Genomic DNA, 14,344 nt, shown 5'->3' with positions numbered 1-14,344 from the left:
GCCGGTAGCGTGACCCGCAGCCTTGGCGCGGCCAAAAAGGGTGAATGGGGGGGCCCCCTCCCGCTGTCGAGCATCCCCCCCCCGAGCATCCCCCCCGTTATAATGGGTCCCGGTGGCACCGGGGGGGGGGGTCAACACCAACCAGCCCCTGGAGGGGGAATGGGTGCCCCCCCACCCCGTTTTCGGGGTGCTGGTGGGGGTTTAGGGGGTCCCCATCCTCTTAAAGGGGAAAGGGGTGCATAGGGCAGATGCCGAGGTGGGGCGGGGAATGGTGCATGAGGGCACGGTGTGGCTGGGGGGGGGGCTTGCACAGGGGTGCTGGGGCACGAGGGTGGCATAAATCAGTGCTAGGGACTCGAGGGCATCATTGCACAAAGGTACCAGGGACTTGAGGGCATCGTTGCACATGGGTACCAGAGCATGAGACAGTTGTGCATTAGTGCCAGGGACATAAGAGTGGTGTAAATCAGTGCCAGGGACTCAAGGGCATCATTGCACATGGGTACCACGGACTTGAGGGCATCATTGCACATGGGTACCAGAGCATTGAGACAGTTGTGCATCAGTGCCAGGGACATAAGAGTGGTATAAATCAGTGCCAGGGACTCAAGGGCATCATTGCACATGGGTACCAGGGCATCATTTCACACAGGTATCAGGGCATTGAGGGTGGCAGAAATCAGTGCCAGGGACTGAAATGCATCATTGCACATGGGTACCAGGGTACTGAGGGTGGCGTAAATCAGTGCCAGAGACTAAAATGCATCATTGCACATGGGTACCACGGACTTGAGGGCATCATTGCACATGGGTACCACGGACTTGAGGGCATCATTGCACATGGGTACCAGGGAATGAGGCTGTTGTGCATCAGTGCCAGGGGCATAAGGGTGCCGTAAATCAGTGCCAGGGACTCATGGGCATCATTTCACACAGGTATCAGGGCATCAAGGGTGGCATAAATCAGTGCCAGGGACTGAAGTGCATCATTGCACATGGGTACCAGGGCACTGAAGGTGGCATAAATCAGTGCCAGGGGCTCAAGGACATCATTACACAGGGCATGAGGCTGTTGTGCATCACTGCTCATGGGTACCAGGGTATTGAGGGTGACATAAATCAGTGCTAGAGACTTAAGAGCATCATTGCACACGGGTACCAGGGCATGAGGTGGTTGTGCAGCAGTGCCAGGAGCTCTTGCACGTGGGTAGCAGGCACACGAGGTGGCTGTGCACCGGCCCGGGGGCTCTCACCCATGGCTCTGACCCGTTCCATATCCCCACAGGAGTGCGGCGCACTGGGGGACATGCCCGGCTCCTTTGTGCCCACGGTGACGGCCATCACCACCAGCCAGGACCTGCAGTGGCTGGTGCAACCCACCCTCATCTCCTCGGTGGCCCAGTCACAGCCCCCCGGGGCTCCCATGGCGCATCCCCCCCCCCTCGATCCCTATGACCTGCCAGGACCCAGCTACTCCACGCCAGGCATGGGCAGCTTCAGCGCAGCACCGGCACCACCGGCACGGCCCAGCCGCGTGCGGCCCCGGCGCAGCCGCGAGGAGACGGTGAGTGTGGCATGGGACGGGATTGGGGGGGGAGGATGGGGACAGATGGGTCACCAGGCTCATGGTGCTGTCCCTTTGGCAGTTGACGCCAGAGGAGGAGGAGAAGCGCCGGGTGCGCCGGGAGAGGAACAAGTTGGCGGCAGCCAAGTGCCGGAACCGGCGCCGGGAGCTGACAGATCGGCTGCAGGCGGTGAGTGAGAGGGATGGGTGGGGTGGGTTGGAAGGGGGTGGTTGAGTTTGGTTGAATGGGGATGGGTTGAGTTTAGGTAGAAAGAGATGGGCTGGGTTGAGTTGGAAAGGGATGGGTTGAGCTGAGGCCATTGGAAGGGGATGGGTTGAGTTGAGGCCATTGGAAGGGGATGGGTTGAGTTGAGGCCATTGAAACATAATGGGTTGGGTTGAGGCCATTGGAAGAGGACACGTTGAGTTGAGGCCATTGGAAGAGGACACGTTGAGTTGAGGCCATTGGAAGAGGACACGTTGAGTTGAGGCCATTGGAAGAGGACACGTTGAGTTGAGGCCATTGGAAGAGGACACGTTGAGTTGAGGCCATTGGAAGATAATGGGTTAGGTTGAGGCCATTGGAAGAGGACGGGTTGAGTTGAGGCCTTTGGAAGAGGACGGGTTGAGTTGAGGCCATTGGAAGAGGACGGGTTGAGTTGAGGCCATTGGAAGAGGACGGGTTGAGTTGAGGCCATTGGAAGAGGACGGGTTGAGTTGAGGCCATTGGAAGAGGACGGGTTGAGTTGAGGCCATTGGAAGAGGACGGGTTGAGTTGAGGCCATGGTGTCCCCAGGGAATTGGAAGAGGAAAGGTGAGTCAGGTTCGTTGGAAGAGGACAGGTCAATGGGGACTGATGAGCGCAGGAGCTGCTGTGTTGGAGGGGGACAAGGGTGTCCCCTGGGCAAGGGACGATGGAAGCAGGACAGCAATGTCCCTTGGAGCTGGGGATATCGGAGGGAGGCGGATCCAGGGATGCAGGCATGCGCAGGGGACATCAGAGGGGGCCAGAAGGACACCACCCATGGGTGCAGGTCCCTCAGACCTGCAGGACAGACGGACACCCATGGGTGCAGGAACAGAGGATGAGCACAGAGGGATTCACAGGGGTTCAGGTCCATCAGAGGGGGACAGAGGGACACCCATGGGTGCACGGACAGGATGAGCACTGATGGGTGCAGGGACAGGGGATGTGCACAGCGGGACACCTGGGGATGTGCACAGAGGGACACCTAGGGATGCAGGAACATGGGATGAGCACCCATGTGTACAGGGATGCAGGATGAGCACCCATGGGCACAGGGACAGGGGATGCACACAGAGGGATGCAGGGACATGGGATGAACACAGGTGGATGCCTAGGGATGCTGGATGAGTGTCCCATAGGTGCAAGGACACGGGGTGTGCACAGGTGGACACCTAGGGATGCAGGGACATGGGATGAGCACCTATGGGTACAGGGACACAGGATGAGCACAGATGGACACCTAGGGTTGCAGGGATGGGGGAAGAGCACCCATAGCTGCAGGGACACGGGATGAACACAGAGGGGTGCAGGGACATGGGATGAGCACAGAGGGTTACCCAGGGATGCAGGATGGAGACCCATGGGTGCAGGGACATGGGATGAGCACAGAGGGTTACCCAGGGGCGCAGGATGGAGACCCATGGGTGCAGGGACAAGGGATGAGCACAGAGGGATACCCAGGGGTGCAGAATGGACACCCATGGATGCAGGGACCCAGGATAAACACCGAGGGATGCAGGGACATGGGATGGATGCAGGGTCCCAGGATGAGCACAGAGGGGTACCCATGGCTGCAGGGACATGGGATGGCTGCAGGGATACAGGATGAGCACAGAGGGATGCAGGGACCTGGGATGAGCACAGAGGGATACCCAGGGATGCAGGATGGACACCCATGGATGCAGAGACACGGGATGGGTGCAGAGACAGGGGTGAGCACAGAGGGGTACCCATGGATGCAGAACGGAGCCCCACGGATGAAGGGACCTGGGATGAGCACAGAGGGGTACCCAGGGGTGCAGGATGAGCACAGAGGGATGCAGGGACCCGGAATGAGCACAGAGGGCTACACAGGGATGCAGGATGGGCACCCATGGCTGCAGGGACCCGGGATGGATGCAGGGACCCGGGATGAGCACAGAGGGCTACCCAGGGATGCAGGATGGACACCCATGGCTGCAGGGACCCGGGATGAGCACAGAGGGGTACTCATGGATGCAGGACGGAGCCCCACGGATTCAGGGACCCGGGATGAACACCGAGGGGTCCCCGGGGCGGCAGGGATGGAGCCGCAGGGCTCCCGCTCCCAGAGCTGCCTCCTCTGACGGCCCCCCCCGGCCCCCCGCAGGAGACGGACCAGCTGGAGGAGGAGAAGGCGGAGCTGGAGTCGGAGATCGCGGAGCTGCGCAAGGAGAAGGAGCGGCTGGAGCTGGTGCTGGCCGCGCACGCTCCCGCCTGCAAGCTGCCCTTCGGGGCCGCCGAGGTGAGCGCCCCCCGCAAGGAGGAGCCGGCGCCCGGCGCCCGGGGGGGCCCCTTCCCCGCCTGCTGCTGCTTCGCGCCGCCCCCGCCGCTTAACCCCAACCCCGCGTCTCCGTTTGTGTTCACCCACCCAGAGGGAGCCTCCTGCGGAGCCTCGCATCAGCGGAGCAGCGGCAGCGACCAATCCTCGGACTCCCTGAGCTCCCCCTCGCTCCTCGCGTTGTGAACCCCCCCCACATCCCCCCCCAACCAACTCCTCCTCCTCCCTGTACATCCATCTCCCCCCCCCGATCTTGGGCTCGTCGAATGGGGGGGGGGGAGGAAGATGGAGGGGTGCAAGGGTGCGGGATGGGTGCGGGATGGGTCCTGGATGCTTCTGGATGGATCCTGGATGAAATCTGAATGGGTCCTGGATGGATTCTGGATGGGTCCCGGACGGGTCCTGAATGGATTCTGGATGCTTTTGGATGGGTCCTGGATGGATTCTGGATGGGTCCTGGATGGATTCTGGATGGGTCCTGGATGGTTATGGATTGGTTCCTTGATGATGGTTCCTTGATGATGGTTCCTTGATGATGGTTCCTTGATGATGGTTCCTTGATGATGGTTCCTTGATGATGGTTCCTTGATGATGGTTCCTTGATGATGGTTCCTTGATGATGGTTCCTTGATGATGGTTCCTTGATGATGGTTCCTTGATGATGGTTCCTTGATGATGGTTCCTTGATGATGGTTCCTTGATGGCTTTGGGGTGGAGCCTTCAGGTTCCTGGATGCTTTTTTTAGGATGGCTTGGAACGGTTCTATGAGTTTTAGTTTTTCTTTTGGGGGATTGATGTTTTTTTGATGGTTTTTTGATTTTTTTTTATGGTTTTTTGATTCTTTTTTGATGGTTTTTGATGGTTTTTTGATTCTTTTTTGATGGTTTCTGATGGGTTTTGATTTTTTTTGATGGCTTCTGATTTTCATCTTTTTGATGGGTTCTGAAATTTTTATTTGAGGGTTTTAAATTTTTTTTATATTTATTTTGGGTTTTTTAATGGTTTTTGGTGGTTTTGATTTTTTTGGGCAGTTTATGATGGGTTTGGACAGGTTTTGATTTCTTTTGGATGGTTTTTGGATGATGGTTTGCTTTTTTCCCCATTTTCTTTTTAATTTCCTTTTTGCCTTTTTGGATGGTTTTGGATGGTGTTTTGGATGGTTTTGGACGGTTTTGAGATGATTTTGGATGGGTTTTGACACATTTTGGGTGCTCCCCCCCATTTCACTCCATTTCTCGGACGGGCTGGGCTCCCGGCGAGGTTCAAGGGCAGTTTTGCCCAGCCCTGGATGTGCTGGAGGTGCCCATCGGGTGCTTTGGGGGTGCCCAACCCCATCCCCCCCCATCCCAAGGGGTTCCTGCATCCTCTCTATTCCGTTAGGGATGGCTCCTGCCCCGTTTCCACCACTCTCAAGGTTCCCCATCACCTCCGAGGTGCCCCCCCAGCACCCCATGGGGGTCCCTGCAGCATCTCCATCCCTTTGGGGAAGTTCCCCCCTGCCCCACGAAGGTCCCTGCATCATTTCTGTTGCCATGGAGATGTAGGGGGTGTCCGTGGGGCATCTCCTTCCCCCTGCAGGTACCCACATCGCATCTCCCCCCGCTCTTTGGAGAGCCCCTGTGGCTCCTTCCTCACCCCAGAGCTCTTTGTGCTGCATCCCCACCGCCCCGTGGGGCTTCCTTGCGGCATCCCCAGCACCCCAGAGGTGCCCATGCTCCGTCCCCACCATTCCATGGGGTCACTGAAGGATCCCCATCACTTTGGGGGTACCCACCCCAACCTCCATCACCTTTAAGGGGGGGGGTGTCCATGGTATCCCCATCCCCTCTCTTGGGGGTCCCCAGCCCCATTGCTGCTGCTGGGCCCTCCCCTTTGCCCTCTCCAGGACCCCCAGCACTTGGGGGGGGGCTCCCGTCCTGCTTGTGTGTGTGTGTGTGTGTGTGCGTGTCCCCCCAACTGTGAAGCCTCTGCCCCATTGTCCCCTATGGCGTCCCCTGTGGTGACCGAGCTTCGCCGCTGCCTCTGTCCTTGTCCCCCCCCAAACTTGGGTCGCGTCGCACCGCGGGAGATGTTTAGTTTTTTATGGACGATGGGTTTATGGATCATTATGGATCATTATTATGGATCATTGTGGATCATTGTGGATCATTGTGGCTGTGCCTGGTCCTGGGGCCACCAACCCCAATCCCCCGCACCCCGGCCCCACCGCGTCCGCGCTTCACCCATCCCAACGTGGCCAATAAAGCAGCTTCGAATCGGCCCCACGGCTCCTGTGTGCCTTGGGCAGGGAGGGCGGGATGGGAGAGGGATGCTGGGGATTGGGGACGGGGACCGTCGGGGTACGGGGCATTGGGGACGTGGGGCTGTGGGGCAGAGGACCTGCGGACACGGCTCTCTCCCCATTGGTCCGCTCGCCTGCCAATCACCTGCGTGGGTGGGCGGGACCTTGGCCGTACAAGCTCCGCCCCCTGCTGAGCTGCGGGCGGCCGCGAGGGGGCGCGAACTGGGGGGCGCATTCCCAGTTTAGGGGTCTCTATTCCCAGTCTAGGAGTGCCTATTCCCAATTGGAAGTGTCTCTTCCCACTTAGGGGTGTCTATTCCCAGTTTAGGGGTCCCTATTCCCACTTGAGCGTGTCTATTCCCAGTTTAGGGATGCCTATTCCCAGTTGGAAATGTCTATTCCCACTTCAGGGTGTCTATTCCCACTTAAGGGTGTCTATTCCAAGTTTAGGGGCCCCTATTCTCACTTGGGGGTGTCTATTCCCAGTTGGAAGTGTCTCTTCCCATTTTAGGGGTCCCTATTCCCAGTTTAGGGGTCTCTATTCCAAGTTTAGGGGTCCCTATTCCCCATTTAGGGTGCCTATTCCCAGGTGGAAGTGTCTATTCCCACTTAGGGATCCCTATTCCCATTTTAGGGGTCTCTATTCCCGGTTTATGGATGTCTATTCCTAGTTTAAGGGTGTCTATTCCCAGTTTAGGGGTGCTTATTCCCACTTGGGAGCATCTATTCCCACTTTAGGGCTCTCTATTCCCAGTTTAGGAGTCCCTATTCTCACTTTAGGGGTCTCTATTCCCAGTTTAGGGGTGCCCATTCCCATCCCCTGCCCTCAGGCCCGCCATGATTTGCACCCCTGCGTGTGTCCCCCCCCCAAGGTCCCCCCATCCCTTCCCGACATTCCCGCCCGGCGCGTCCGCTTCCGTCCCCACGACCCTGACCCGTTATTTATAGCCCTCGCTGCTTCCTGGCGGGAGCCGGATCCGGCACAAGCCTATTTTGGGAATGGAAGAGGCTGGAAAACTGCCCCCCCCCCACCCCATCCAGGACCGGGCTGAGACCTGGCACCAGCTCATGGCACCGATGGCGGCCAAGGGATGCGGTGGTGGAGCCGTGGGGTCCCTGCGCCGGTTGGGGTCGGGATCTGGGTCCGGGTCCATGTTCCCCCCCCTACCCCCCCGGGATGCCGGGAAGTGGGAGCGGGTGGATTCCCGGTCCAGCGTTGGCGCGCGGCCGCTTCCTTCCTTGTGCGAGGAGCCGCATCCTGCGTGGTGCTGGGGGTGCGGAGGGAGCCGGGTGGGGATGGGATGGGATGGATGGGATGGATGGGATGGATGGGATGGATGGGATGGGGATGCGGCGGTGCCGGCAGCTGTCGATGCGCACCCATCGGAGCTGCCTCAGAGGCGCGGGCGCCGTCGGCGCAGCCGGGCCATGGGCGCGAGGCGCGGGAGCTGGAAGGGCAAACAGCGCCCGGCGCCAGGCACCGGCAGCTCGGCGAAGAACGCGCGGTGCCGCGATGGCGACGCCGGTGCCATCAGGGCCGGGGCCACAGCCCCCCCCCGCTCCAGGTCCCGCAGCACCCCCAGGATCTCGTGTCGGGCTGAGGGGCTCCGCAGCCCCCGCGCGTCCAGCACCGCTGCCACGTGCTCCCGCCTGTGGGTCACCAAGGGGGTCAATGGGCATCAATGGCAACCAATGGGTAACAATGGGCACCAAATGCACCCATGAGTCCCAATGGGCATCAGTAGCAACCAATGGCACCAGTGGGAACCAATGGGTACCAATGGGTATCAATGGGCACCCATGGGTACCAATGGCACCAATGGATACCAGTGGGCACCAATGGCATCAATGGGTACCAATGGCACCAATGGGCACCAGCAGGTACCAGTGGGTGCCAATGAGTACTGATGGCACCAACCCCACACCAATGGAGATGAGGATGTCCCAATGGGCTCCATCACTCACCGGACATCAGGGAAGTCTCTTGCCAGGACCCCGACCTCCATCTGCAGTGCGGCCGTGTCCTCCAGCACCAGCAGCTCCCGCAGCCGCGGCACCACCGAGTCCAGCCACGGTGACGCCGAGTCCTGCCGGCGGCCAGGGCTTGGTGATGGGCTCCTCTGATGGGAGCACCCAAAGGGGCACCCACAGAGCACCCATAGGGGCATCCGAAGGAGCACCCAAAGGGCAACCAAATAGCACACAAAAGGCAGCCAAAAGAGCACCCAAACAGCACCCAAAGGAGCACCCAAAGGGCATTCAAAGGGGCTTTCTGGGCCTTACCAGGCGGGTGAAGAGCTCACGGAGCTGCCTGGCCTCGTCGCTGAGGCGTGCGGCCACACGGGCACGGGCCTTGGCCGAGGTGCAGACCACGCGCCCCGACAGCAGTGGCCGCACGTACGCCAGCAGCACCCGGCGGTGCAGGTCGCTCACCAACACCTGCAGCAGCACCCATGGGTGTCACCAGCGTCACCAGTGGATGGGCATCATGAGCGTGGCACCCATGAGCGTCATTCGAACCAGCACCCAATGACTGGTCACCATGAGTGCGGCACCCATGGATGTCATCCAAACCAGCACCCAATGGATGGGCACCGTGAGCATGGCACCCATGGGCATCGTCCCAGCCAGCGCCCAATGATTGGAAAACATGAGTGCGGCACCCATGGGTGTCACCCGAAGACCCAGCACTCACCTGGTAGGGCTCAGGGTGGAGCAGGCGAAGCTTCTGAGAGAAGCTGGTGATGAGCATCACGATGGAGTCGAAGGCGTCCGAGCTCGTCAGCCACTTGCGCTTCATCAGCTTGTTGAAGTAGGGCTGGGGAGGGGAGAGGGGCTGGCACCCAAGGGTGGCACCCAGGGAGCACCCAATGGGTGGGTGCCATGATGGGCACCAACAAATGGGCACCATGAGCACTGCACCGATGGGGATCACCCAACTCAACACCCATCAATGGGCACCATAAACATTGTACTCATGGGCATCACCCAGCTCAACACCCATCAATGTGCACCATGAGCATCGCACCCATGGGCATCACCCAACTCAACACCCATCAAGGGGTACCATGAGCATTGCACCCATGGGCATCACCCAGCTCAACACCCATCGCTGGGCACCCATTGCTCTCCACCTCCCACCCATCCCCTCCCAGCACCTTGAGGTCCTCGAAGAGGCGCTGGGTGAGGACGTGGTTGCAGCTCCGGGTCACCTTGTCCAGGGCGCCCTGGGCCTGGCGCCGCAGCTCCTCACCCTCAGGGTGCCCGAACTGTGCCAGGCGCTCGGCGAAGCTCCTGGGGGGGGGGTCAATGGGTGCTGTGGGACGTTGACCCCCCACCCCCACCCCCCAGCACCCCCATGGCCATGGGGCGGCCTCACCTGAACGTGGGGCAGCAGTTGACCAAGGCGATGGCGCGGCCGGCGGTGCCGTCGGGTGGGCACGGGTCATTGGGTGCCTCCAGGAACCGCTCCACCTTCCGCTGGAAGCTGAAGCACCCGCATGGGTCACCCATGGGTGCTATGGGACCCAATGCAATGGGCACCCAATGCAATGGGGACCCTGTCCCCATGTCCCACCTATGCAGGAAGGTCACCAGCACGCCCAGCAGACTCTGCGCCATCTCCCTGCCGAACTCGGGGGTGATCTGGGGGGCTCGATCCACATGCGCCCGCAGCAGCTGTGGGGACACGGCGACCACATCCCCATGGGGTCCCAACCACCCATCACCATCACCATAGGGTCCCTATTGGGCCCCCATCCACCCATCACCATAGGGTCCTCACCACCCACCACCATGGGCTCCCCCTGGGGTCCCCAACCACCCATCACCATCACCATAGGGTCCTCACCACCCACCACCATGAGGTCCCTATGGGGTCCCCAACCACCCATCACCACCATGCGGTGCAGTGGGGCCCATGGGTGCCCCATGGGTGCCCATACCCCGGTGACGCGCGTGGCCAGCCCTTCCTGCAGCTCCTGGCTAGTGACCTCCTCGGCCCACGAGTCCTCGCTGAGCTGCAGCTCCTGGGCCAGCGCTGCCTCCACCTTCGCCTGCCCATGGACACCAGCAATGGGGCAATGGCAATGGGGCAATGGCAATGGGGCACCAGCAATGGGGGACCGGCAATGGGGATACCAGCAATGGGAATAACTGGCAATGGGGACACTGATAATGGGGCACTGGCAAAGGGGACATCGGCAATGAGGATACTGGCAATGGGGCACCGGCAATGCGGCACCATCAATGGGGCACCATCAATGGGGACACTGGCAATGGGACACTGGCAATGGGGCACTGGCAATGGGGCACCGGCAATGGGGATACCGGCAATGGGGCACCGGCAATGGGGACACTGCAGCTGCCCCGGTGCCTGCCCCGGTGCCACCGGAGCTGGGTCCCACCTTGACGGCGCTGATGCAGCTGCTCTCGAGGCTGCGCTGGGTCTCAGGGGGCAGAGGGGGCCCCAGTCCCTGTAGCAGAGGCCCCACCTCAGGATTCCCCAGCACCTCCCTATGGAAGGGGGGGATATGGGGGGTCATTGGGGGGGTCATGGGGGGGTCATTGGGGTTCTATTGGGGTGACATCTGGGTGCCATTGGAGTGGTCATTAGGGTCCTACTGTGGTCCTGTTGGGGTCCTATTGGGGTCCCATTAGGGTGACATTAGTCATTGAGGTCCTATTGGGGTGGTCATTAGGGTCCTATTGGGGTGCCATTGGGGCAGTCATTAGGGTCCTATGGGAGTCTCAGTGCTATGGAGGCTCTCACCAGGGGTAGAGGCCACTATAGGGGTCTCAGTGCTATGGGGGTCTCTGTGCTATAGGTGTGTCTGCTATGGGGTCTCTATAGGGGACACTGGTATGGGATCCCTATAGGGATCAGTGTTATGGGCTCCCTATAGGGGTCAGTGTTATGGGGTCCCTATAGGGGTCAGTGCTCTGGGTTTTCTATAGGGGTCAGTGTTATGGGGTCTCTATGGGGTCCCTTGTGCTATGGGGTCCCTATGGGGCTCTCTGTGCTATGTGGGCCCTATGGGGTCTGTGTTATGGGGTCCCTATGGGGCTCTCTGTCCCTCACCGGGGGTAGGCGCCGCTGTTCCACTCCAGGAGCACGTAGAGCTCCGTGACTCCGAGCGCCCGCTGAGCCGCGGCCCCGAGCCGCTGCGCCAGGGCCCGGTGGTACCCGCGCGCGTACACGGCGGCGGCCTCGTAGGCTGCCGGGAACGCGGGGGCCACGTGAGCGCGCACGGAGCTCAGGTCCCGCAGCACCCGCTCCGCCAGCGCCGCCAGCTCCGCTCCGAGCGCGGTCCCGGTCCCGGTCCCGGTCCCAGCCCCGGGCGGCGCCGCCTGCGCCAGGCGCTCCCCGGCCGCCCTCGCCGCCGCCTCCTGCCAGCGCTGCCGCAGCCGCCGGGGCCGCCCCGCTCCGCCGGGTCCCAGGCGCTGATCCGCGGCTTCCTCCTGCTGCAGGACCCGGATAACGGAGCGCAGCAACGGCAAAGGGCGAGCGGCGGCCACGGCCTCGGCCAGCACGGCCCAGAGCTGCGCCAGCAGCGCCCGGTACAGCAGGGCCACGTCCCGCGCCTGGCGGCCCGGGGGCGGTGCGCATGGGGATGGGGATGAGGGTGGGGATGAGGATGAGGATGGGGCCGCGCACTCGGCCTCCAGGGCGATGATTTGCTCATCAGCCGCCACCAGCTCCCGCCGCTGGATCAGCTCCAGGATCTCCAGCACTGGGGAACAGGACGGGACGCAGCGGTGCTGGACCCGAGCTGTGCCCCACACCGTGGCCCCATGGCCCCGCATCCCGGCGTCCTTGCGCCACCAGCCCCGTGTCTCATGGCCCCAGCCCCATGGCCCTGTGGTGTTCACACATCCCCATCCCGTTGTCCCTATACCCAAGTCCCCATCTCCACGTCCCCATCCCCATGTCCCATTCCCACCTCCCCATGTCCCATACCCACATTGCTTGTGTCCTCATGCCCAAACATCCCCATTCCCATTTCCCCATGTCCCTGTGATGTCCCCACATCCCCATCCCTTTGTCCCCATTCTCAAGTCCCGTATCCCCATGTCCCATCCCCATCTCCATCTCCACTCCCATGTCCCATCCTCACACTTCCCCATCCTCATGTCTCCATTCCCATATCCCATATCCCACATCCCATCCCCATGTTCCATTCCCACTTCCCCATGCGCCCATGTCCCATTTCCCCATCCCAACATCCCTCATGTCCTCATGTCCACACGTTCCCATTCCCATGTCCCTGTAATGTCCCTACATCCCCATCCCTTTGTCCCCATTCCCAAGTCCCATCCCCATCTCCATATCCCCATCCCCACATCCCTCCTGTCCTCCTGCCCACCCACCCCCATCCCCGTGCCTCCATCCCCATGTCCCACATCCCCTCCCCTTGTCCCCATCCCCACATCCCCCCTGCCCACCCGTCCCCATCCCCATCCCCACGTCTCCTCCCGTCTTCCCCATCCCCATCCCCTTCCCTCACCCGACAGCGGCTCCTTCTCCTTTTCCTTCTCCTTGTCCTTGCCTCTCCCGTCCGTTCCCTGCCCGGCTCCGTCCCCATCTCCTGCTCCCGCCCCGTCCACGCCGGCCCCTCGCTGGCCCCACGGGGTGGGCACCGGGAGCCGCAGCCAGGACCCCCGCTTGGTGCCGCTGGGCTCCTCCTTGCGGCGCCGCCGGCCCAGGTCCTCGGAGCGGCGCCGGGCTCGGGCATCGCCGACGGGCCCCGGCCCCGGCCCCGGTCCAGGTCCCGGTCCCGGGGGGGGTCCGCGCCGGGAGCGCCCGAAGGGGCCGAGCCCCACGAGCAGCTCGAGCGTGGCGCGGCGTCGGAACCGGCTCTCGGGGCTGGCCGCGAACGGGTCTCCGGGCTCGGGGTCGTCCTCCCGGGGCGGCTTCCTCAGCAGCGGCATCGCCTTGGGAGGGGAATGGGACCGGGCTGGTACCGGGAGGCAACCGGGGGGAGTGGAACCGGGACCCCAGAGCGGGGCAGTAGCGCCCCTTGCCCGCCCCATGGGTGCAAAGCCCCGCGGCCCCTGCACACGTACCCCGGTGCTGGTGCTGTGCTGGTGATACCGGTTCAGTGGTGCTGGTGACACCGGTTCAGTGGTGCTGGTGATACCGGTTCAATGGTGCTGGTGATACCGGTCCTGGTGATACCGGTGCTGGTGCAATGGTGCTGCTGACAGTGGTTCAATGGTGCTGGTGACACCGATGTGATGGTGCTGGTGACCCCGGTGCGATGGTGCTGGTGACCCCGGTGCGATGGTGCTGGTGATACTGGTTCAATGGTGCTGGTGACACAGCTGCTGCTGCGATGGTGTTGGTGACACTGGTGTGATGGTGCTGATGATACCAGTGCGATGGTACTGGTGACGCCGGTGCTGGTGACACCAATGCAATGGTGCTGGTGATACTGGTGCGATGGTGCTGGTGACACTGGTGCCGCGCTGGTGACACTGGTGCCGCGCTGGTGACCCCGGTGACGGTGGCCAGGGGTTTCCTGAGGAAGCGGCCGCCCATGGCCGGGGCAGGGTCAGTCCCGGTTCCGCTGGGTCACCGGGGACGGGGGGGACACGAGGGGGGGACACACGGGGGGGCGGATGGCACCGGGGGCACAGAGGGGACCTGGGGGACAGGGGCGCGGGGGGACCCCAAATGCCGCAGGGAGCAGACAATGGGGGCGCAGGGGACCCCGTTCCACGCCGTGTCTTGGGGGGGCCACCGGTGCCTCTGGGATGGGACCTTGGTGGCACCGGGGACCCCATGAGCCCCGCAGATGGGGCCCTAGGAGCGCTGTGGACCCCATGGATCAGGGCGAGGGGACCCCAGTGACACAGGGGGGACCCCCCCCGGTGTTATCCATAGGGGCACAAGGGACGCGCCGCGCCCCGGGGCGGGACGGAACCCCCGGGGACCCCTCACGTTGAATGGAA

General features: G+C 62.0%; 2 protein-coding genes across 2 annotated transcripts; one reads left to right on the top strand and one right to left on the bottom strand.

The window, feature by feature from the left end:
• Positions 1-1,277: 1,277 nt before the first annotated feature.
• On the top strand, positions 1,278-4,296 carry FOSB (FosB proto-oncogene, AP-1 transcription factor subunit). The gene is made up of 3 exons (XM_057433306.1): positions 1,278-1,564; positions 1,647-1,754; positions 3,940-4,296. The coding sequence occupies exons 1-3, from the start codon at positions 1,307-1,309 to the stop codon at positions 4,294-4,296; spliced, it is 723 nt and encodes a 240-aa protein (XP_057289289.1). The 5' UTR covers positions 1,278-1,306.
• A 3,440-nt stretch (positions 4,297-7,736) lies between these two features.
• On the bottom strand, positions 7,737-13,321 carry EXOC3L2 (exocyst complex component 3 like 2). Its single transcript, XM_057433307.1, has 11 exons — positions 12,898-13,321; positions 11,472-12,123; positions 10,798-10,906; positions 10,336-10,446; positions 9,969-10,069; positions 9,771-9,878; positions 9,550-9,685; positions 9,087-9,209; positions 8,675-8,830; positions 8,357-8,478; positions 7,737-8,041 (listed from the first exon to the last, which is right to left on the bottom strand). The coding sequence occupies exons 1-11, from the start codon at positions 13,319-13,321 to the stop codon at positions 7,786-7,788; spliced, it is 2,298 nt and encodes a 765-aa protein (XP_057289290.1). The 3' UTR covers positions 7,737-7,785.
• Between the last annotated feature and the right edge of the window lie 1,023 nt (positions 13,322-14,344).

The sequence above is a fragment of the Pezoporus wallicus genome, unplaced genomic scaffold (assembly GCF_028554395.1).
Source record: "Pezoporus wallicus isolate ANWC-B61680 ecotype Strahan unplaced genomic scaffold, APGP_CSIRO_Pwel_v1 contig_13179, whole genome shotgun sequence".
Taxonomy (NCBI): Eukaryota; Metazoa; Chordata; class Aves; order Psittaciformes; family Psittacidae; genus Pezoporus; species Pezoporus wallicus.
This window is presented reverse-complemented; position numbering and strand designations above follow the sequence as displayed.

Coding starts and splice junctions, on each gene's coding strand:
- FOSB (XM_057433306.1), top strand. CDS start 1,307: ATGCCCGGCTCCTTTGTGCCCACGGTGACGGCCATCACCACCAGCCAG. Junction 1,565..1,646: donor GGCGCAGCCGCGAGGAGACG/GTGAGTGTGGCA, acceptor TCCCTTTGGCAG/TTGACGCCAGAGGAGGAGGA. Junction 1,755..3,939: donor TGACAGATCGGCTGCAGGCG/GTGAGTGAGAGG, acceptor GGCCCCCCGCAG/GAGACGGACCAGCTGGAGGA.
- EXOC3L2 (XM_057433307.1), bottom strand. CDS start 13,321: ATGCCGCTGCTGAGGAAGCCGCCCCGGGAGGACGACCCCGAGCCCGGA. Junction 12,124..12,897: donor GGAGAAGGAGCCGCTGTCGG/GTGAGGGAAGGG, acceptor CCTGTTCCCCAG/TGCTGGAGATCCTGGAGCTG. Junction 9,879..9,968: donor CTGGTGACCTTCCTGCATAG/GTGGGACATGGG, acceptor CGGGTGCTTCAG/CTTCCAGCGGAAGGTGGAGC.